We start from the raw sequence: 22,190 nt of genomic DNA, 5'->3' as shown, positions 1-22,190 counted from the left end.
TGCACAATGCACAATTTGTGTATGTGAGTTATGCATTGTGATGTATGTACCATATTCTCAGAATGTAATTTCTTTCAAATATCTTTATAATTGTTACTCTGATACACTGCTTTTCATCCCACGTACAAGCACTAGTTTGCCCAAAAAGTTAAAATGTAGTTATTATCTACCCACCCCTATGCCAGTGGAGTCACGTTTTGTAGACTGAATGATATTTCTTTAAAATTGGCCTTGATATGACTTTATTGACAGGACAGACCCAGATATGACAGGAAACAGGTTGAGAGAGGGGGGGAGTGACACTCAGCAGAGGGCCCCAGGCCTGGACTTGAACCTGGGGCCGCTACAGTGAGGACGAAGCCTCTGTACATGGGACACCCACACCAACTGGGCTCCTGAGCAACATTTCTGAGGCTTCACAGCAAAACTGCATTGCACATTTTTTTTCTAAACAATTGAAGTAGATGGGAAAGAGAACATAAAATGTGTCAGTAAAGTGTGTGGTGTAATACAAGACTGAGGAGGCACTGAGATCCCAAATTGGTTTGAAAATACATTATTTAGACCTTTTTAAGCTGAAATCCTCACTGTAGCTGCGGAGCTAAAAACGTTAGTACACACCCCATCTGAAGTGGGTGAACAACCTCGACAATGTGTGCAAAGCTTTTATGATCAATTTGGGATGTCGGGGCTTTCAGAGACTTGGATTACGCTTGACAAATGTGCTGATTTTGTTTGTTTTGAAACAAGTCTCCATCTACCTCTGCTGTTTTTGAAAATGCTGCAACATCGTTTTGGTGCGAAGCTCGAGAAAGTGTTTTGTGGAAAATGAAACTTTGACCGACTTTCCATCAGCATGAGGCTGAGTAGATAATGACTACATGTTCATTTTTGAGTGACTTTATCCTTTCAGAGAGGCATTTAAGTCTAATAAAGACAATAATTCTCTCTACATTCTGAGGGTGTAACAAGTTTTTGGAAAAGAAGTGCACATCACATGTTAATAAAAAACATTACAGGAGTCTGTTCTCTTTGAAAATGAACATCACTTAACTTATTTTCCTATCACTCAGGTATGTGAGTGCAGATACTCGGTAAAATCGGCTCCATCACACTCGTGACCGTGGTTTGTAGGGGTGTCGTAAACATGGTCGTGACCCTAATTTGTCGATAATTTTTCCCGTGTGACTTCAACGCAGCACGACGACGCCCTCTCTCCCGTGCCAAACATTTTAGTCGGCGCTCATTGGTCAGCGCGACTGTCAATCAAACGCCTGGTTCGCTGTGTTCCAGTAATCCCAGCCCAGTCCGTCTGGATTCAGTGGGAATGGTTTAACTACCAAGCACGGGCACAGGATTTTAAAGAAACTGGATTAGTGGATATATAACCTAAACAACAGTGATAAGGACGTCTTTCTACACCAGAGGTACGTTTTATTTTGATTTGTGAACTTATATTGACGTTTAACGCTAGTTCGTTGAAGGTTATGTTAACGTTAGCGAATGTAAGCTAGTAGTGTTTTTCGAAACATCGGTGGCCTGTCTGCGTGTGTGTAGTGGGGTGCTGCCTGCTCAGTACATTTGGAAATGACATTTACGTCTGCCGGTCCAATTTAAGTAACGTCACATTGCCTAACTCGACAAATTGTTGTTGTTAAAAATCATATTTATAATTATAAAGTGTAATCACCGTCTGCCTGTCGTTTATTATTAGACTTGTGGTGGTGTACCCATCATGCTCCTCAGTTGCTAATGCTAAAGATGCAGACCGTCCTGGGATGATGCAGTTTGGAAAATCTGCTGTATTAGCCTCTTTAACTAGAGGGGCAGATTTGGAAACAAAAATTGTCTTTACCTATGAACATTTACTAGGTGTTGAGTGAGCAGATACATTATGTTATTCTTATTTCTGTGTAGTTGGGACCCCAAAGTGTACATTATGACAAACAAGAATAGTGTATTTCGTCATCGTGCTTATTTTGCTTCTACACCACTCAAAAAGAGTTATGGATATTATAATGTTACACTTGTTTGTTCGGTTACTTATCTGAATTTCTAATTCGTGGTTTGTGAAATATTTTTGGTCACCAAAAACAATGCGACACATGCATTTATGTACCCATATACCTAACTAATTTAGTCCAGTGTAGATTGAAGTGAATTAAATCAACTATTCGGCTTTTTTTGTTTTGAATACACTGTCGATCCCACAAAAAGGCTCTATGTTCTCTTTTGATCTCAAAAGGGGCCACCCTCAGTTTGACACTATATTCTAAACACCTGCACATAAAATAAGTGTTTTCGTCTCTGCAATGATACAGTATGTTCTCACAGAAACCTCGGATTAGCAATAATGCACCCTAATCAGTAGTTGGTAGTTAAATCAGTAGTTAGTTTATTATGATTATTATAATGCTTTTCATGAGATCATTTCAGAACTATAATTAAAAAAAAAAAAAGGAAATATACAACTTGAATCAAAAAGAGTTAAGGTGGATTCAACTGACACTTGATTTGATGGTGCCGATAATGGGGAGTAAAAAATTCTGATATAGATAGTGTATATTGGTCAAAATGCACATGTTATTTGCAATGATCTTTCAACTGTGGTTATCAAACACTTGTGACAAAGATAAATAAGAGTCAGTGCACTGAATCAGGAAACTCATTGGGAAATTTAACACTATCAATCACCCCAAGCATCTTTTTTTGCTTCTGTCTCTTAAAAAAGGTTTTCATGTCAGCCATATCAGATGTTTACGCTGATGCCAATACACCTTTGAAATGCCACGGATCTATCACTCTAGCTCTAATCAGCAATCATTCCTGCACAGTAGGGCTGCACAATTCATTTAATTATTATCAAATCTGCAATGTGGCCTGATAAAAGTTTCATGTATGGCAACTAAACATTATTATAATGAAGTAGTGTATTGATGTAGTAGAGATGCCCTAACCTGTTTTGTACAAACCCCAACAAATGTCACATCATCATGTGTGCGGTGGTTGTCATTAGGGGTGGTTAATTGGCCCAATTTCCCGATTTCGATTCGATTCCGATTATTGAAGTCTCGATTCGATTACAAATCGATTTTCGATTATTAACGATTATCGATTTGATTTTCAATTATTAACGATTATTGATCTTCCATTTAACATCAGTCAGCTGCTGAATTATTTTACTTATCTTTTGAGTAACACCTCACAGCACCTTCAATATTGTATTGTATAACTGTAATATCAAAATTATTATTTTTTAATTTGTTTCAAATGTAGTGTTTCACTGTTAAAAGAAAGCTGCCAAGCTCAGCAGCCGGACTCATGTTAGAAGCATTGTTGGTGACGAGAACCAGGGCGTGTTTCTCTATTCCCCACTCGTCTGCCATTCCTTTGAGAAACTCACACATATTTGCGCTCGTGTGGCTATCATCCATAGCTTTCGCCTGAAGTACATAGGACATTAGCTTCCATTAACTGCTGACATAATGAGCTGTAATGGCAGTGGCGGTTCTAGACCAGTTTTAATAGGGGAGCCAGGTTGGGGCCGCCTTTTTTGTTAGGGGGCACATACAACCTGGAAAAAAAGATAAATCCCTCATTCAGACAAAACAGTGTTTACAATTTCAGCAATTTTGATTGGGTAGTAAACTGCTGAGACACTTTATTTCTGCCTTTCCCTTCAAAACAAAATCTTTACAAGAAATCTGTCATTGTATTATTGATGCAGACTCCCTGTCGGGGGGGCCACAGGGGGGTCCAGACTCAGAGTTACGGGGGCACTGGCCCCTGTTGCCCCCCCCCCCCCCCCCCCTAGAACCGCCCCTGTGTAATGGTCACTTTTGAGACTGTAGTTTTGGATGTCCAGGCATCGCAGGTTATTGCTACCCTGTGAGCAGAGTTGAGGGACACTTGCATGGAAAGCTTTGTGTCCTTGTAAAGATTTGGAATCAATTTAAGTGTGAAAAAGCTCCGGGATGGAATAACATATCTTGGCTCCAGACTGTGGACCATGTAGCGGAAGCCAGTAAGAGGAGGACTCCAGTTTGTATTACTATTTCAAAAAAAAAAAAAAAAAAAAAAAATTTAATTAAAAAAAAAAAAGATTTTAATCGATTTTTGGAAATTTAATAATCGAATCATAATCGTCAATATTATAATCGCAATTAATCAATAATCGATTTTTTTCACCACCCCTAGTTGTCATATTGTCTGCACCTGAATGAGAGAGAAGAATAATGGCTGCATGCATTTGCATAGATGTGTAACAGTTCAGTATTAGCCTTGGTCCTTTTAGGACTTATTTTCAGGAGTAGAGAACACAAGTTGTTTGTGCTGTATCCTGTACCAATTTTCTCAGGAATGCATCTACTGTAGTCCCATGTGAGGGTGAACTGTAAAAAGCAGGTGGATAATTTTAATGCCAAACTCGGTCATCCTAGTATGACTCAATATGAGAAACAGTGAGCGTTAGTCACCATAACAAACTGGATGATTAGTAGGCGCCTACTTGTACCTGGCAGGACAATAGCTTTGCTGTTTGTGTTTTAATAGCAGTCCCTTGGCTGTGTTTTTTTGGACTCACATGCCTTTGATTCTCAGTGTGTTTAATTGTCTTTAGCCAGTAATTTAGAAGCAACATCTAACAGCAAATTGTGTATTTTTAAAGTGTTTTCTTTTTTTTTTTTACTCTCATCCTGTTCCTTCCAAGATTTAAATTCATGAAGGATTATAGGGAAACGGAAGGAAGGAAATGTTGTTTGGTTGAAGTCCAAAAGCTACACGCACAGAACTGAATGTCCCCTCTCCACTGAGGTCATCGTTCCGACATTTCACACAGGCACACTCATCTGTTAACTCCCTGTTTTTTTTTCCACTCTCTCTCTCAGAAGCATCCGGTCCTCCTCTTGTCCCATTTAAAGGTCACACATAATTAGAGGCAACTTTAGCTCATGTTTCAAAAAAGTCTCTGCACTTATAAAGTATACTAGAGGGACTGTGTGCTTACTTCTTTGGTCGTGGCGGTCATCGTATGACAGCGTAATGACAGCGTTGCCGAGTGTAGGCCCAGAAAAGACACACAAGTTTTGTCAGGGTTTGGCTTCAGCTGCCTTCCCACACACTTTTAGTTCAGAAAATATTGTCAGAGTTCTGTTCATTGTTTTTATGTGGTTGTGATTGTAAGGTGCCTTGAGGTTGGTGGCTGTGCAGACTAGAAAAGGTTAAAGATCTAAAATGGTTATTTATTTTGTGGAAAACAGTACAGCTCGGATATGTAAGGTGTCATCAAGATTTGAAGTCTGCTCAGATAGTCATGAAACTTTTCTCAGCTTGTTGTTTTTCCTTGCAAGCAGTTGTAGTTTGGAGTAATTTTGGGTTTTGTACAGGTTTTGGTTCTAGAGGAGATAACATTCCACTTCATACTTTAGGATAGGGATGGGCAATATGACCTATAAATGATATGGTCATTTGTTTTAGGATATATCACAATACATGATGTGTGTCTTAATAGATTTTTTTTATTTAACTGACACAATTCAAAAATATTTTCTACAGATCTCACTTACTAAATCCACCTTAACCAAATGATTTTCTGGCAATATATGCTTTATATATTTGTGATGAATACTTAAGAAACATGCAATTGCGGATGCGCATACACACACACACACACACACACAGTTTTTAAATGCATGAAACAGCACCTCTATATCGATATTGTTTTGATACATATTGTTGCTTTCACAAAATATTAGCATAAGTAGATTTTGAATAAATAATCATCAGTAATGTGGGTACAATGACTAAGAGGGTCAAGATGAATATTAGAACAGCTAGAACGGTCTCATAAATTGAGAAAATTACATAATTTTACTGTAATTCAGCCTGTAAAGCCAGGAAAGACAAACAGGTATGCCGCATGATGATATAACAATATCCAAAGTCTAAGACCATATATGTCACGATATCAGTATAATATTGATATATTGCCCAACCCTACTTTGAGATGTCTTCAAGACTGAAGCCTGTGTTTAGATAGTTAATAGATTCATCTCAAAATAGTTATATTGCAAAGTAAAGTGCTCCGGCCAACACGACTCTAAGCAAACACACAGTTTTGCATATTCCAGTAACTACCAGTATATATTTTCTGACTTGCACCAAAACTATGTCAATACTCGGGACAAACTAGGCCTTTTGAGTGAACGTTCTGAGAAATGATTGCATCACATGACAGTCAGTCCTGCACGTATATTTTGTGTGAGAGATTATACCTGGACATTTTCCATGGCTGACTCTAAAAGGCTGCCTTTCACAGATGATTAGTCAAACAGAACAGTGGCAAAGTCCAGTGTGGAGAGAGGAGGCCTGTTCCAAATCCCAAAATTGTTTTTTAGGTGAGTCTGTTCTTTCCTAAAACAGGACTACTGCAGACATACAGATGAGGTTTAGGCCTGGTAATTAAGTAACAACAATATGCTTGTGGTTTTTGTATTTTATGGTCATATGTATTACTGCTGCGCGAGGACAAGGACCAGAGCGCAGCAGAGAAGTATTGATTCGTGTGTTGGTGTGCATTTGTGGCTATCAGTTTCTCGGGTAGATTTCCCAGAAACTATGGCTGCTTTTTTCTTGCTTCCCATCAGTGCACTTTTTTTCCCCCCCAGAGCTCAGATAGTCAGAGGATATATTGAAGGTTGTTGAATGTTTCAGCCTGGTGCTGAAGTTGGAAAAATAATCTTCTTTAGGCTCAGGGGCCACTAAAACATATAACTGCTCTCTTCACGTGGGGACCTGCTGGCTTGCAACAGGCTCGGAAAACTTTTTGGTGCAGGCACATAAGTGTTTAAAACCTTGACCCCACACAGCTGTATTTATGTTGAGCAATGCCTCAGAATTTCGTCTGGAGGTGATGTTTTTTTTTAAGCCAGGAACACACTAGAAGCTTTTTTAAAAAAAAATCCAGACCAACATCCCAGCACACATTTTGGTGAATAAAAGCAAACGTATTCCTATCCATTCAACCAAGATGACCTAAAGAAGTCATAGTAAAAGTAGTTATTGTTTACTGGGTTTTTTTTGATGAGTTGGAGCCCTGCATTATTTACTTGGCAGCAGCAGGCTCCAGTACCATGTAAATTCACTGGAAAATCAATTATTGCACATGCAAAACAAACAACTGGATGTGACCTTGAGGTTCATCCATGTAGCCTTTATGTTTGAATTGGAGCTCTTTCAAAACCAGATGTGAAACCACTTTAGGAGCCAGTGGTAATAGCACCTCAGAGATTTGAGATTCGGCTCCCTCCTGCTGCAGCAAAATCTGTTCTTCTTTTCTTGTTTCTAATACTTATCATTATGCACTAAAGTTTTTTGAAAGCCCCTTGGAGTACTTTTCTATCGAACCCATACAGATTTTTATTGTTTCCAGTATCCTCTTGGTTTTATCATTGCATTTATTTCTGTATTTACATTTTGTATTTCACCAGAGTTTGGATAAAAATCAAACCAAAGGGGTGATTTGGAAATGTTGAGAAGGCAGTTAGATAAGCAATCAACAAGCTCTCAACGTCTTTCTTTCGTATAATAGAGGCTTTCTCTTCCTTGGAATCAGTGTGCCAGTGCCTATTTGTTTGTGAAGCCTGATGTGCACTGCTATTATGCCCTGCGCGTCTCTGGCACCTGTAGCAGCTTGTTATTTTTCTCCCAGCATTGTGAAAGTAAAACAACTATATATCATCAATCCACCATGCTGTCGAAATAAAGATTGGAAAACTGCCTGGATTAGAGATTAGGGTTGGGATTTATTTATTTTTTCAATCCATCTCTTATCTGTTTTTTTGAATTAATCTATAAGCAACAACTGATAAATTACGCAGAAAATGTTTTAATTTGTTTCCTAAGGTTTGCTGCGGTCTGGCGTTGTACACATTCAAATGCTGCATAGCTTTTGAAATCATAAAATATGCCAAAAGACATTGCAAGCCTAGTTCGAAAACCTCAGTTAAAGCTTCAAATTTAAAAAAACGAAAATGATATTAGGTACAGCCCTACACTGGTTGAATTATGAATAACATTTCTTGTTTGAGGTCCTGTCCTAACCTCTCTCAAGGGAAACCAGATGAACTGCACAGCAGCGTTTCGCTAAGATGGATTGCATGTACAAATGTACTCATAACAATATTATTGCAACACCTCCTTTTGTGCTTTAATCAGGGCTGTCGATTTTGCCTTTGTGGTTGTCGAAAGAACAACACACAGTGTAACGTAAGGAGCCTCCACCCTGGATTCTTAATACTACTGCTGTTTAGTTGAATGAATTCTTGCACAATCATGTCATTGCAAGTACTTGACCATATTCCTTATTAGGGCTGCTACTGATTATTAATAACTTGATTAATCTGTTAGTTTTAATGGCAGAAAATAGTGTCTTTAAGTCTTTAAATTGCTTATTTTATCAGAACAACAGTCGGGACCCTTAAAGATTATCAATGTATTATCACATAATTTTTGAAAAAAAAAAAAAAACGCGGCAAGTCCTCTCAATTGAAATGCCAACAAATAATTGTTCTGCATTTTATAGAGAATCAAGTTTAGGCTTCTATTAAAATAGTTGATGATGAATTGTTAATTGTTTCTGCTCCATTCTTACTTTTGTTCATTTGTATTTCATCTTTACCTCTTTGCTCTATAAGCTGTAAAAGCATTAGCAAACAGTAAATTGGCCCGTCACTTGTTCAGTCCATAACTTTGGTCGAGTAAACTTGGTAGGAGCACAAAATCTAAAAATATAAGATTGTGGTTGCAGAGGACAGCCAGTGAGCAAGCTGTAGCAGTGCAACTTTCTGGCTAAGAGTATGTTGACAGTAGAAATGAATACACAGTGACCTTCCAGTCAGTATAAAACAGGTTTTGGAAAAACAGTTTGTGTGTGATGGTGTGTGATGGTCTGTCATGCATGTAGTGCAAATAGATTGAAGCTGGTGATAGTACTCCCTGGAACATTTTCTGTGTGCTTCACACAAGTATGGCTGTGTATGTCTGTTTGACATAATACTGAAACTGAAATGAAGGCGTAAGTGGTTGTTAAATGAGCTGAAACTTGTTAAGCCAGTAAAGGCAAGGCAAGGCATAGTGCCTGATATACACAGAGGTAATTCCAAGTGTGTTGAGTTCATCTTGCAGGGCAACAGCTGTCAGCCGTCTTTGTCACCAATTTTACTGTCTCTGTTCGCCTGACTGCCATCTGACTGTACTGTTTTACTAGCAATATGAGATTCATCGGTAGAAAAACTCAAAGACTTAAATATTCACAAACTAGATAAGTTGAGAAGAGGGCAGGTGAGCTGGGGCTTTATTGAAACTGCATTGCCTGATTTCAGTGTTTCCACATGTAGTCTGAAAGCAGCTGCCTGAGAGATGTCTTTTCTGGTATTGATGTCAAAGTTGGCTTTTCCTGGCAGTGGTATATCTGGCTTTGGCATGCATTCATGAAACAAGCATAGCTGGCAAGGAGTTATTTCAAATATTGAAAACAGTGCAACAGATTGCGGCTCCTTTGGAGAAACTAAAAGGAAAGAGATCAAACCAGCTAAATCTCAAGAGACATTATATGGTATTTATGTCGGCATTGGTCCAGCTTCACAGTTTTCGCAACAGCTGCCTTCAGCACAACACCATCTTAATGATATAAACCAGATCTGTGTGTTGACAGTGAGGGATTTTTGATTCAGCGAGATATGTTTCCAGGTAAACTGACTAATCCTTACTTCGTCAGCATTAATTTTGTTGAATTTCCTCGCAGTTCTGGTGTTACACTCTTTTTCATGATGTTTGTTTAAGCAGATCTGTTGAACTCATTGCACAATCATAATTTTCTCTGTTCTGCTGTCTTTCTCACAGGCCAACCTCTGTCTGACTCTTGGCTCTCAGGATGTCCAGTATGGTGTTGCTGTAGTGGAGAGGAAAGCCACCTTAATATCTGCAGACAGGGACTCAGCCAGTTAATCATCATGCCTCGATCAAGGCCTAACTGTAGCTCATTCTGGCTCCTCTGTCTTCCTCTGGGCCTCTTGGCTATGCACACTCATGCCAAAAATGGTAAGAACCAAAGTGAAAGTAAAGGAATGATTCCTCCCTAGACATTCAGATATCCAATGTTTAGTGGACATAATGCCGAATGTTGATGCAGTTCTGTCTCTAAATGTTCCCCCTTTAGTTCTGTATACTTTTAAATCACTTAATCTTGTCCTGATTATTTTTTTCTCCAGAACTTACTGTACCCCAGCAGGTGAGTCTGTCACCCGACATGTCTACACAGCAACTATCCATATCCTGGCTGGGAGGAGCAGCCACAACCTTTGACCTCATGATTCTAAGAACTGAACTCAATGAAACTGTTTTCTATGTAAGTCTTTATTATAAGTCTTTATTCTATTTGTTCATTTGTTCTCATGCCTTTCTTATTGCATGGTTTTATAAGTTGGTTACGTTCTGATGTGATGGGCGCTATAGCCTATCAGATTTTTTTCCTAACAAGTACCCTTTGATGAATTATTTTAAACAATAGTGCCACGGAAATGCACTGGGTAAACTCTGTGGTGGACAAGCTATCAAAAGGTTGACACTTGTGTGTGTCATGTTATGTCGATACAGATATATCTGTAATGAGATACAATTAGCCGATATGTTGCAGCACTTTCTGCTGTAGTAGTTTATTTGATTGTCAGAGGTTACGCAGATGATTTAATCATTTAGACAACTTTCTTTCTTTTACTTTACTTACTTAACTTTCTTTCTTGAGCTACGACTGTCATCACCGACGACCAGCTACAAGCTTCATGATGTTCTTGTTCACTCCCTCACTGTGTTTTCTGTGTGTCTGATGTAGGAGACTGTGCCTGTGCCGGTGAATCCGATGAACGGTCACCATCAGTGGAACTGGACCTCAGTGGAACCTCTGGAATGTACCTCGCTGTCGGTCCAAATCCGCTCCAGAGATGGACAGATGACAAGTGATTGGAGCCAAACTCAGATACTTCAAGGTTAGAGGCACAATAATTATATCCATGTGCTATGAATTATAGTATTAGAGAGAAGCATAAAGAAAGAGTAAGAGTATGCTGTTTCTAATTCAAATTCAGTTCAGAATACTGAAGCACAGAATTGCTGTTGCTACTACAAAGCACATTGTACAGGTATTATGAAAATGACAAAATATAGAAACATCATGATAACATCATAGTGAAAAAAAACATGTCAAGACTGTTTTGTAATGCAAATGACAAAAACAGGAACCTGCACAACAAAGTGATAGATATCAGCAACAATATGGAAATAATGCTTTGTAACTGTTTGCCAAGGAGGTGTGGGCGGGTTACTAACTCTTTTAGTAACAAATTCAGGATGTTTTTTTTCTTATTCTTCCTCACACGTTCTTTTCAGGAAGCGATCTCCCCAGCAATGAGAAATTCCAGATGTACCCCCAGGACAGAGTTATGCCTGTTGGGGCCAACACCACCTTCTGTTGCATTGTAGAAGAGGGGAAGTTCTTTGGCACAATGTACACTGGCAAGATGGGAATCATGAACACGACGCGACTGAGTAGGCGGAGCTATGCTGCAACATTGGTTAATCAGCGACCATCCGGCCGTACAGGAACCAACATCCTTTGTTATGACAACCTGAAGACAAAACTAACTGGAGCAGTGGTGTTTGTTGGATGTAAGACAATTAACTGGATGGACAAGAAGTGAAGTGTGAACATGTGTCATATCTAAATTGGTTGAATGGCAGAGTCTGCAGATTATCCCATTATGTATACCTATGTAATATTTATATATTTATGCATATGAGTAAACAAGTAAGTTAGTTTCTTCTTGTTGTCCCCCTCCTCAGATCCACCGCTGCCGACTGACTTCGTGTGCGAGACTCGTGACTTAACATCAACTGTTTGCCAGTGGAATGAAGGACGAGACACACACTTGTATGGCAGACGAGGAACGTCCTACTCTGTGAACAAGAGGTACCACATTCAGAGTCACACGCACAATAAATTACTTTTTGAATATAGCAAAACCTCACCTGAGCTGTAACATGACCTGAAACCCGACACTTTGTCGAAAGGCACAGAGCTGTAAAAACTCACACATTCACAAAAAGCAGGCTACAGTTTGTCAAATATGTTAGTGGGACACAAGCAACTAAGCCTAAAGGAACAAACAGAAAGGCAAAAGCAGACCACACCAAATAACATGGTGTTAGGTGTGCTAGCCGACATGACACGACTCAATTCGACTCACTTTTAGTACCAGTTACTTTCCTCGATTTTGTTTCCCCACTGCAGATAGTACCCCTTCTACTTGGGCGGGATTCATAAATGAGCGACGGCATGTGAAACAGCTGTGACATTATCAATGCAGCACAAACACAGTAACAAAGAAGGATGTTAAAGGGGTGGCTATTTATCACAGCAAGAAAAACAGACTTTGTATTGGAAAAGGCTGAAACCAGCTAGACAAAAAACCGCTGGAAAAAACAAGAGACTGTCAGAAATCCTACATCAGAGCGCAGGTGACAAGAAGACGCTGGTTGCACTGTGTCTCGCAAGTGGCCATTGTCAGTGATAAAACAAAACACTTACCAGTTAGACTTTTGCACTCTTGAGATATGATTACCTAATCACTTTCTTTATCCTTAGTTACATTAATCATACAATGCTTTCCATATCTGTGGATCTAGAATGGCAAAAAAAAACAGGAAAAAGCCCAGACACACATATTTCACTCTCAGCAAAAAGTCATAATGGTGGGGGACAGAGGTTACAATGATGGATTTATTTTTTTTTATTTTTTCTGGACAGATTCATAGTTCTGCCGGGATGTGGTACAGTTTCACTTTGTTTCTGCCATAAAATCCCTGCATAATTTATGATAGTTTGCCCTGCCTTTCTCGAAAAAGTGTTTTCTGCCCAGAAACAAATCCACCAAGAAAGAGAGGATGACAAGAAATATAAAGCACTCAGTCTGAGTAACCACTTGCTGCTTCTGCGTGTCCGTTTATCATTGATAGAGGATTGGCTGTGTGCCAGATCTTTTACAGGAATTGTCTGAAGGCGGGCCAAAAGAGAAGTTACATTACAAATGTGTTTGTCTGCATCTATAGTTTAGTTACTGATGTGTTGTTATTTTATTTTATTATATTGTGTTGTTTCAATTTTTACACTGTTAACAAATCTGTTAGTTAAATCTTTTTTCTTCTGTTGTTGTTTTGTTGGGGCAGTCCGGAACAGAAGCAGAAAAGGTATACTGCGAACCAATGGGAGGGTAACTGGACACTGGTGGCAGTGAATCCTCTTGGCCAGTACAGCCTCACTGACTCCGCTGAACTTAGTCACAGAGGTAGGTATACCACCCTTATTGATGGATGGATACACATTTATTCATGTTTTCACGCAATTTTTCAAGTTGGAGATAAACACAGGCATGAAATACAGCCATCTGATGTTGCGTCACTCTTTCTCCTCAGTGCGTCCAGTAGCACCAACTAACCTGTTCGTGCCTGTCAGTGCCTGGAATGCCACTGTGCTGTGGCAGTGGGAGTACAACAGCTATTCCTCACTGGCTCTTGTCTGCCAGGTAGAGCTTAACTCCCATGGATACAAAACAATGGTGAGTTGGGTGTGTTGCCTTTGTCTGTGTTTATTAGTCCATACAGAATGTCCTCTTTGTTTTTTGGTCAGTCCTTAATGATTTCTGTTTAATATACAGTGTGTCAGTCTGACAATATCACTTATTCCTATACCACACTTTTATTGCAATGTATCTATGAGCTACTACATATCTTTCATCAAATGTAAGCTTGTTTCAGCCTGCGCTGTCTGTTTGTGTCACCATCTATATACCAAAAGTTAATAAAGTCTAATATATGTGTCCAGCGTACCTTCTCTGGTGTGGGTCTGCAGTCAGTGGTTCTGTCGGACTTGTATCCTGAAAAGGATTACAGTGTTCAAGTCCGCTGTGGTGCCCAGCAGAATTTCTGGAAGTGGGGAGACTGGAGTGCACCACTTTCCTTTAAAACCAAAACTACTGGTAAGAGATTTTTTTGTTGTGTCTTTCACTTTCACTTTTTTTTTAGCAGAGATTTCAGCGTACAAGGGCTGCAACTGATTACAATTTTCATTCCTAACTAATGTATCGATAATGCTTTAGTTTATAAAATCTGTACGTCTGTTTTGTTGTCTTATCATTTGTCCCAAAGTTGACAATTGGTGCTGATTAATCTTAACATCCACTAAATATTTTAGCTCTACCATGAATGGGGATCAGTCAGTTGCACTACAAGGATGCCTGTATCAGTTGATAATAACTTTTAATGTTTCAACATACTTACTTAATTTCATACTAATAATAGTAATTGTTCTGAAGTATAAATAAAACACAGAAATGTCTGTGGCATGCCACCTGTTGTCTGGTGTTTTATAAATATACAGTGTGTATTCATATCCTTATTTAATTGGAAAGGATATATTCCATTTACTCTATTGCTGTACTAAAACTGTCATTTTAAGCTTATGTGACTTAACATCAAAATATTTGATCAGTGAAATCAAAATTTGGACCTTTACAGCAAAAACAAAGAAAAAATTCCACATGCTAAAGAGGAAAGGTAAACGTGACATGCCTACATAGTCTACTTTTCCTTTATTGATTCAATCACCTTTGTCTTTTTGCACAACCAGAGAGAAGTCCTGACAAGACAAGTAATGGTTCAAAGACATTTGAAGTTCATTGTTTTGATTTTGTGCGTTTCTGAGGAAACATGCTGAGTTAGGTCATTCTTTTCTTCATGGCCAATTAAGAATTCCTAACAGTATAAAATATATAAGGATTTTGCCATTACTGACCGATTAACCCTACATCTTTTTTTGCTCCTCATTGTTTGTTGCACCCACACTTTTTTAAAGGTTTTTATTTGCATATGCCTAACCAACGAGTATCACCAGAAATGAGGGAAACTTTTGTTTTTGCAGGCACATTTCATTTGACTGATGCACATGAGGGCGTGGTGATTGGATGATACGTTATCTCACCGGTGGTGAAATTGGCATCTGCTACTGCTATTGTATCAGATCAGAATAAAGGACAAGGGAGATCCTGTAATGAACCGATTTAGCTCAGTATCCAGGATATCCTGCTCTTAGGGACCGCTGGCAACCCTACTTCTAAAAGCTTGTTAGTTACAAAAGAGCTAGTGTGTTTGTTAAAGACCAGATCACAGTTGTTTCAGCTGAGAACCTTCATCAACAGTTTTTTCAACTGTATAAATTAGAGGTATACTCTAAAAAAAAAAAGAAAAGTTCCCTTGACAAAATATTTTGTCCATAGCTTTCAGCCACACATGTGATCTTCCTCAGTTCTCCTCAGGGAGATGGGTCAGTTGTCAATTGACTTGAATTTTCATGTGCACCTGTGAAGAGAACCAGTTTTATTTTTAATTTATATTTCTGTGTCTTCTCTCAGTTCCAGAGACTCCTGATGCGTGGGTTTGGATGAACAGCGACAACACTGGGCAGGTCGTTTGGAAGGTATTTTTCTTTCTTTGGAATTGAATTATTTTAGATTGTAGATTTACAGCATGTTCACTTAAGTGAATTGTCTGCCAGGATTCTTCTGTTTTACGCCTTATCCTGTCTCTCTTGCTTTCTTCTTCATTTTACTGTCTTTCTCCATTTTGACATAAAAAGCTTTGACCTGTTATATATGACCTGATTATATTCCCTTACCCTTGATTTCTTCTAGCCACTGACTCGACGACAGAGCCACAGACAGCTCACGGGTTATGAAGTTACTTTCTGGAGCCCTGAAGAAAATCGCACAGAAATCTTTTCATCAGATACTTTTGCCGCTCCCTTCAACGTCACACAGATCGATGCCTTCAGCAGTAACAAGGTTACAGCAACTGTCATTGCAAAGAACAGTGACGGTGTGTCTCAACCTGTGGGTGTGCTTATACCCCTGCATTTGACAGGTATGTGTGTGTGTGTCTTTTTCACTCACTGCTTGTTTCCAAAGTCACAAAATGCTAGTGAAAAGACTAATGCTGCAATCAGTTAGTTTTAAAAGGAGAATATAAAGATATGGTTTCTAGATTGCTGCACATGTTTTTTTTTCACCATTCCAGATGAGGAGGCCCTTGCTGTGTCCAGGGCAGTTTATTCAGACAAAGGTTTCTCTTTGTATTGGCCGAGCATTGCCAATGCCACCTGTGGTTATGTGGTGGAATGGTATGAAGCCTCCTGCAAGCGGGACTGTCCAGTGGAGTGGATCAAGGTGGCCGCTGGAAACACTAATGTCTCCCTGGAGTCAGGTACGACAGCCTTACTGCCTTCATTAAAAGCTTGGCAAAGCAAAGTGTTTAGTAAATTGAAAGGAATTTTCAACTTTCCACATTCTCAAACATATTATTAATCACTAGTATTCACCAATAAAAGGCCGTCAAATTTGAAGTTATTCTGTATAATAAATAATAATGTCTTTCTTTGCCATCAGCCAACTTCCAGCCAGGTGTGAGGTACAACTTTTCCCTGTACAGCTGCTCATCAGAGCCTCCAGAGTTGCTGCAGCGCTGGCAAGGATACATGCAGGAGCTGGGTAAGGACAGCACTGCTGCATGTGAAAAGCTTATCCTTTCAGAAGAAGCCAAATGGCCTAAAAAAAAAAATCACCATCTGAATTAGAATTGCTGACTCTTTCTTCTCATTTTCTCTCTCTCTTGCTTCCACAGTCCCCTCCAGTCCTGTCTCTCTGTCAGCTCATCAGCAGGACTCTGAAATTCTGCTCACCTGGGGGGACATCCCGCTGGTCAACAGAAGAGGCTTCATCTTGGGCTACAACATTTATGTCAGTAACGGCCCCCAGCTCACACTTCTAGGTAAATGTCATCATGTATAATGCCACCTCTGCAGACAGTATACAAAACTACACAATCAATGCTATTAGAACTTTCAGCCTGTTGCAGAATGTTTAACTAACTTACTTACTTCTTCTCTTTGCACTCTCCTTTGCTTTTCTTTCTTTCTCTGTCTTTTCATTCCCTTCCCGGGCCTTATGCCCTTTTTGTTTTTTGCCCTGTCCTCTGAGCAGCCAATCTTTCAGGGGTAGAAACCAGGAGCTACACAGTAAAAGGTTTCTCAGAGGGCTCGTATAAATTCATTGTCAAGGCCTACACAGCAGCAGGCGAGGGCACAGGCGCCCCTGCCTCCCTGAGCCTGGAGCCATATGGTATGTGAACGTATTATATAATACTATTTAAAGCTGAAGATGCTCTTTTATAAATAAGTGCTTAATGTTGAACAGTTTACACAGTTATTTATACTAAAAAAAAGAAGGGATGTCCACTAGTCTTTTAAACGCAGCTATAATCAGGAACGTATTCTTTATTACATTGACTGTGAGGTGAGTATTTTCTCACTTTTAGTCTAGTTGGTTAGTCTTAGTTTAAACTTCAAATTTAAACATTAGTTGTTAGAAAAAACAGTACTCAATTAGGAATTTTAATCATCTTGTTTTGAGTCTTATGTTTCTAATGTTTCTACTGTTTTACCCTGACAGCAGACTGGCTGATCCTGGAAATCTTGGCTTCCCTGGGAATCACAGCCTTATTCCTGGTCATTGTCACCTTCATTTGCTACAAGAAAAGAAAATGGTGGGTCTTTTATGCTCCTGCCGCCATGTGCTTCTCTCCTGTTTGTGTGCTCCTTTATTTGAATTTGTTTAGGCCTTTATGATAATTTATGTTATAAATGACAATTTGCTTTGTCACCAGGGTGAAAAAGGCGTTCTATCCAGACATACCTGAGCCCAAGCTGGCTGGTAATTGGTCCAGGTCACAGGTACAGTATCATCCTAATACAGTCTGAGCCTTGCAACTAAAATTCATTGTGTGCTAATTCTATATATGAATCGTATATTTTGATCATCCCTTATTAGAAGTTCATACAGACTCCGTAAGGTATCGAATCACTCTGTTTTTCTTGTAGGGGCCGTTGGATATGAAGCCATCTCCCCACAGTATGGTCCATATTGTAGAAAAGCCTGAGTGGGATTCTAGTAAAGAAATGCTTGTTGTCATTCCTGAAGAAGATGAGGATGATGAGGAACAGAGGATGGGAGATGAGCCGGTTGACACAGATGAGCCAACATCGTTACGCTACTACAACCAGGTGGTCGATGAGCGGCCCATTAGACCGCGTTTCCCAGACTCCTCTGCTTCTTCTGCATCTTCTTTGGATTCAGCACGCACTGATGTGACATACACAGGGATACAGACCTCGGGGTCTTCTTTGGTCTGGCCGATGGATCCACAGGGCTCCTCTGAGGGCCTCCGACCCCAGGCTGATCTGTCTGTCAGCTGCAGAAATGGAGGTGGAGGTTACAGGCCCCAGATGCAACCTCAAGCCCAAAGTTTAGACACGGGCCTGGCATCACCCGAGCCTTCTCTAGAGCCCCAGGCTGCCAGTGCTGGGGGCTATAAACCCCAGAGCTCCTGGCATTTTGACTCCCCCGTAGAGGCCGGTGAAAACAGCGGCTTGGCACCCTCCCTTGGATCCCCCACCTCTATTGCTTCCACTCAGTTCCTCCTCCCTGATGGAGAGGAAGACGTGGAGGAGAAACGACAGCTGTCCTCATCGGCAGCAACCTGGTTCACCAACCTGCTGTCATCTACCAAACCGTGATATCATCTCTTTCACACTACTAGCGGCCAGGCTAGGGGGGGCTAAACTAAAGCTGAGATTCATTACTGTTACCAGTGTCATGCGTCAAACAAGCCTTGCCTGTACGGTTTAGGTAAATATCCCTTCTGATGTAGCACTACATCCTGACAGTTGCACTTTGACAGCGGGGTAATTGTGCTATTTCATGTCAAAGTTGATTTACACTTTCATGCAAATATAAAAAGATATCAAAATGTGTATATTTATATGTGAAAACATTTCTATTCTGACAACAAGATTTCTTCATTTCTTGATATCCACCACCTTAACTGCGCCCCCCTGGCAACCTGGTGGCTGTTGCATTCCCTCACTGCCTTTTCTGACTCCCTTCAATGGGCATTTAGCAATGGCATATCCTGTGTTTCAACTGAGTATATCGAGTTTTTAGCTTGCATTTCAGATGTCTTAATTTTTTTGTGATGTGTGAACTTTACTACACTACAGAAGAAAGCAGAAACCAAGAAGGTTTCGTTCCAAATGACTGCACATAAAAAATAATGGACATTTTTAGAAGACCACTACAAAAGAACAGTTTATACAGAAGAAAGCTACGTAGAGGGAAAACCTCCCTGTCATTAGTATCCATGTCTTCTGCTGATGAGCTACTGAATGGGAATGGAAGAATGGCTGTAAATCAATACCAAGGTAGCTCCTATCCTTGCAGATGTAATCTCCTTTTCATATGTTACTGTCTAAACAATGAGATGTTGCAGATGCACGGTCATAATTTCTTTCAGTTACAGGAGTGGTGCTTTCTATTATGGTCTGGAATTGTGTGGGTGATGAGCCCAGTTGATATACACTGATATAAGCTAGAATATAAACACAAACTGATGTAATTAATGAACGGACACACTATTGTGTTACTTTTGAGTGTTTTTATTGTTGTTTTATCTGCATTTTTTCTTGTTATGAAACACATTTCACAGTTAGGCCAGTGTAATGTGAAAGTAATGTGTTGAGCCTCATGCTCAACTGGATGATTGGTATTGAGCAAATTATGATGATTAACTTCGATGGGTAATTACACAGTCAATTGCCTGCTTTCATTGATATAACATTTCACATACTGCCTTGTTCCTAAATCTAAAACGAAAAGGAATATCTTACAATAATTCAGTTGAACTGATCAGAAATGTATTGGACATACAGATTTCACTAACACTGAGCATAATGTCCCAAAAATGTCCTTTTTAATCAGTTTGAGTATATGCAGACATTTTTACATTTCGGTGACATAATTGAGGCAGTATCGCAGCCAGCCCTCAGTTTATTTGTGTGATTCTGAAGAATTATTTTTCTTTTGTTGCTTTATCTTCAAGCCAAGAGAGATTGCCGATAATGCATTTGATGTTGACTTGCTGTGTTTGGAAGCTTGTTTATTTTTAGGGAGATCTAAAGTAAAGACAGAACCTTTTTTAAAAAAATGCGACTACTTATCTTTTCATTGCAAATGTTTACTGAGGCCTCCTTGTAAATGTTATGATTTGAAAAGGGGAGAGCATGAATTCGGAAATCATAAAGAATTTCCAGAAAATGCTATTATGTAGCTTTTGTTTACAACAATGTGAGGAAATGACCTTTGGCTTCCCCATAATGGTGTCAAACACAGGACACTAATAGCCCAAGTACAGTCCGCAGACTACATTTGCTCCTCTCTATTGTGTACAGAGTGGGCGCACCGTTGGTTAGGCTTCCCAAAAGTATCATTATGCAAATGTTGTTCAGGATGTTTATTTTATTGTATACAGCAGGCCCTGGCTTGCCTGTGTGGCAGTTTGTGGTCTATTGTTTCTCAGTGCCTCCAGCCAACAAGCTTTAAGTAAAACTACTGTGACATGAATAATGATTTAGATGAACTTATAACGATGGCTTCTCTGATGAACTGATAACACACAGGCAGTCCTCTTTGACTACTGAGAAAAATGTATCCCTTCTTTCTCTTTGTCTTGTAACACTGATCTGAATTTCAACTTGATTAGCAGGAGAAAAACACTGGTCTAAAGAATATGTCGAAAGCTGCAGTTTGGACCAGTAAAACAGAGTAATGTGTGAACCAGGCAATTGCATTTTTTTTTTTTTTTTATCAGTGATAACTTCAAGACAGTGGTTAGGTGTGGATATAGTTTTGAGTATTTAAACATGGCTGCAGATTGTTTTCCTTTGAAGCCTGCTTCCTCAAACAAGCAGGGCTTTGGAGACTAACCTATGAACGCTATGTGTTACATGCATTTATGTTGATTTGGATCAACAAAATGGCACCCTTATTTTAATTTTTCCTTGAAATCTTTGGGGGTTTTTTTTACGACAAACTGTACATAATACGTTTTTAAAACATTTTTTCCCCTTACAATACATGTTGTTTAACATTGGAAATAATATAAACTATACTACAAAAGGTAGATGTTGACTAACCAGCTTTCTTGAGAGAAAAAAGGCATATGTTTGTGTTGATGGCACCATATCTAGAGTTATATGAAATGTAGAGGCATCACACTGTATATTTGTTGTGTGCTTAAACACAATGGATTCATTTTTAAATATGTATGAAAAATCCTGTAAACTAAATAAGAATTGTTATCCTGTCTTGATAGTTCAGCCTGCTTTGCATTCCTGTGTTATTAAAGCATTGTCACTTTGCCAAACATCATAAGCATAGGGCCGGAGTACTCACCATGCAGACTTACACATGGCAACTGCTGACTTGCAATTTTAAATTTAAAGCCAAATTTTTGACCTTGTCCGTCAGTGTTTTTAATTGGAGTCTAAATGTACTCTTTACACCACCAAGATTTTGTGGTTTATACAGCAAATGTACACTGCTGTATAAAATATTTTTACAAATACTACATGTAAAAATACAGATACATGTTGTCATCTCTAGCCCTGCATGCTGTATAAATTATCACGACAGAAAAAGTGGCTTGGAAATTCCCGAAACTCCATGTTTATGTTATGCTATGGCTTTAAAACACTAACACGGACTAATGTTGTGCATGGCAACTCGACTGATGTATTGTGCACCTGGAAAAAGGCTTTCATTTCTGAATATGCTTTACATTTCATGATTCTTTTGCAGAATATTTTACTATTGATTAAATGAAAAGAGACAGTGAAGTGCTTCAGAGCGAAGAAAATAAATGTAAACACTAATAACACAAACTGAAATGCTACTTGTTTAAAGGCAATAAAATTATTTGTCGGGCCACTTGTCCAGTTGTCAGTGTTGTTGTTTTTTCCACTTGTCAGGTATCATCGCCACAGAAATCTAAATAACTGTCTGTTGACTATCGCCTTATTAAATGTGTTTAGGATCACTAAGGAGTTCATTTTGAGGCCGATAAATACAAGTTATTATTTTATGTTATTCGTTGGTTTTCATAATTGGTGAGGGGTTGCTGCAGTTAAGTGTTGCTAA

The 22,190-nt window shown here is 39.2% G+C and overlaps 1 protein-coding gene across 2 annotated transcripts; it reads left to right on the top strand.

The window, feature by feature from the left end:
* The first annotated feature begins 1,279 nt into the window (after positions 1-1,279).
* lifra (LIF receptor subunit alpha a) lies at positions 1,280-21,984 on the top strand. Of its 2 annotated transcripts, none has more exons than XM_030417072.1 (18): positions 1,280-1,427; positions 9,901-10,098; positions 10,269-10,405; positions 10,889-11,042; positions 11,443-11,721; positions 11,896-12,022; positions 13,279-13,397; positions 13,525-13,667; positions 13,934-14,087; positions 15,519-15,583; positions 15,798-16,026; positions 16,180-16,365; positions 16,548-16,649; positions 16,783-16,929; positions 17,142-17,279; positions 17,613-17,703; positions 17,824-17,890; positions 18,038-21,984. In XM_030417072.1, exons 2-18 carry the CDS (start codon positions 10,011-10,013, stop codon positions 18,731-18,733), a joined length of 2,922 nt encoding a protein of 973 aa, XP_030272932.1. In that variant the 5' UTR covers positions 1,280-1,427; positions 9,901-10,010; the 3' UTR covers positions 18,734-21,984. The 2 variants fall into 2 exon arrangements, with proteins under 2 accessions (XP_030272932.1, XP_030272931.1); XM_030417071.1 differs by having other exon boundaries at positions 17,610-17,703.
* Positions 21,985-22,190: the final 206 nt, after the last annotated feature.

Source organism: Sparus aurata, chromosome 5 (genome assembly GCF_900880675.1).
Source record: "Sparus aurata chromosome 5, fSpaAur1.1, whole genome shotgun sequence".
NCBI classification, from domain to species: domain Eukaryota; kingdom Metazoa; phylum Chordata; class Actinopteri; order Spariformes; family Sparidae; genus Sparus; species Sparus aurata.
The sequence above is the reverse complement of the archived record's forward strand: the minus strand, read 5'-3'. Positions and strand labels throughout refer to the sequence as shown.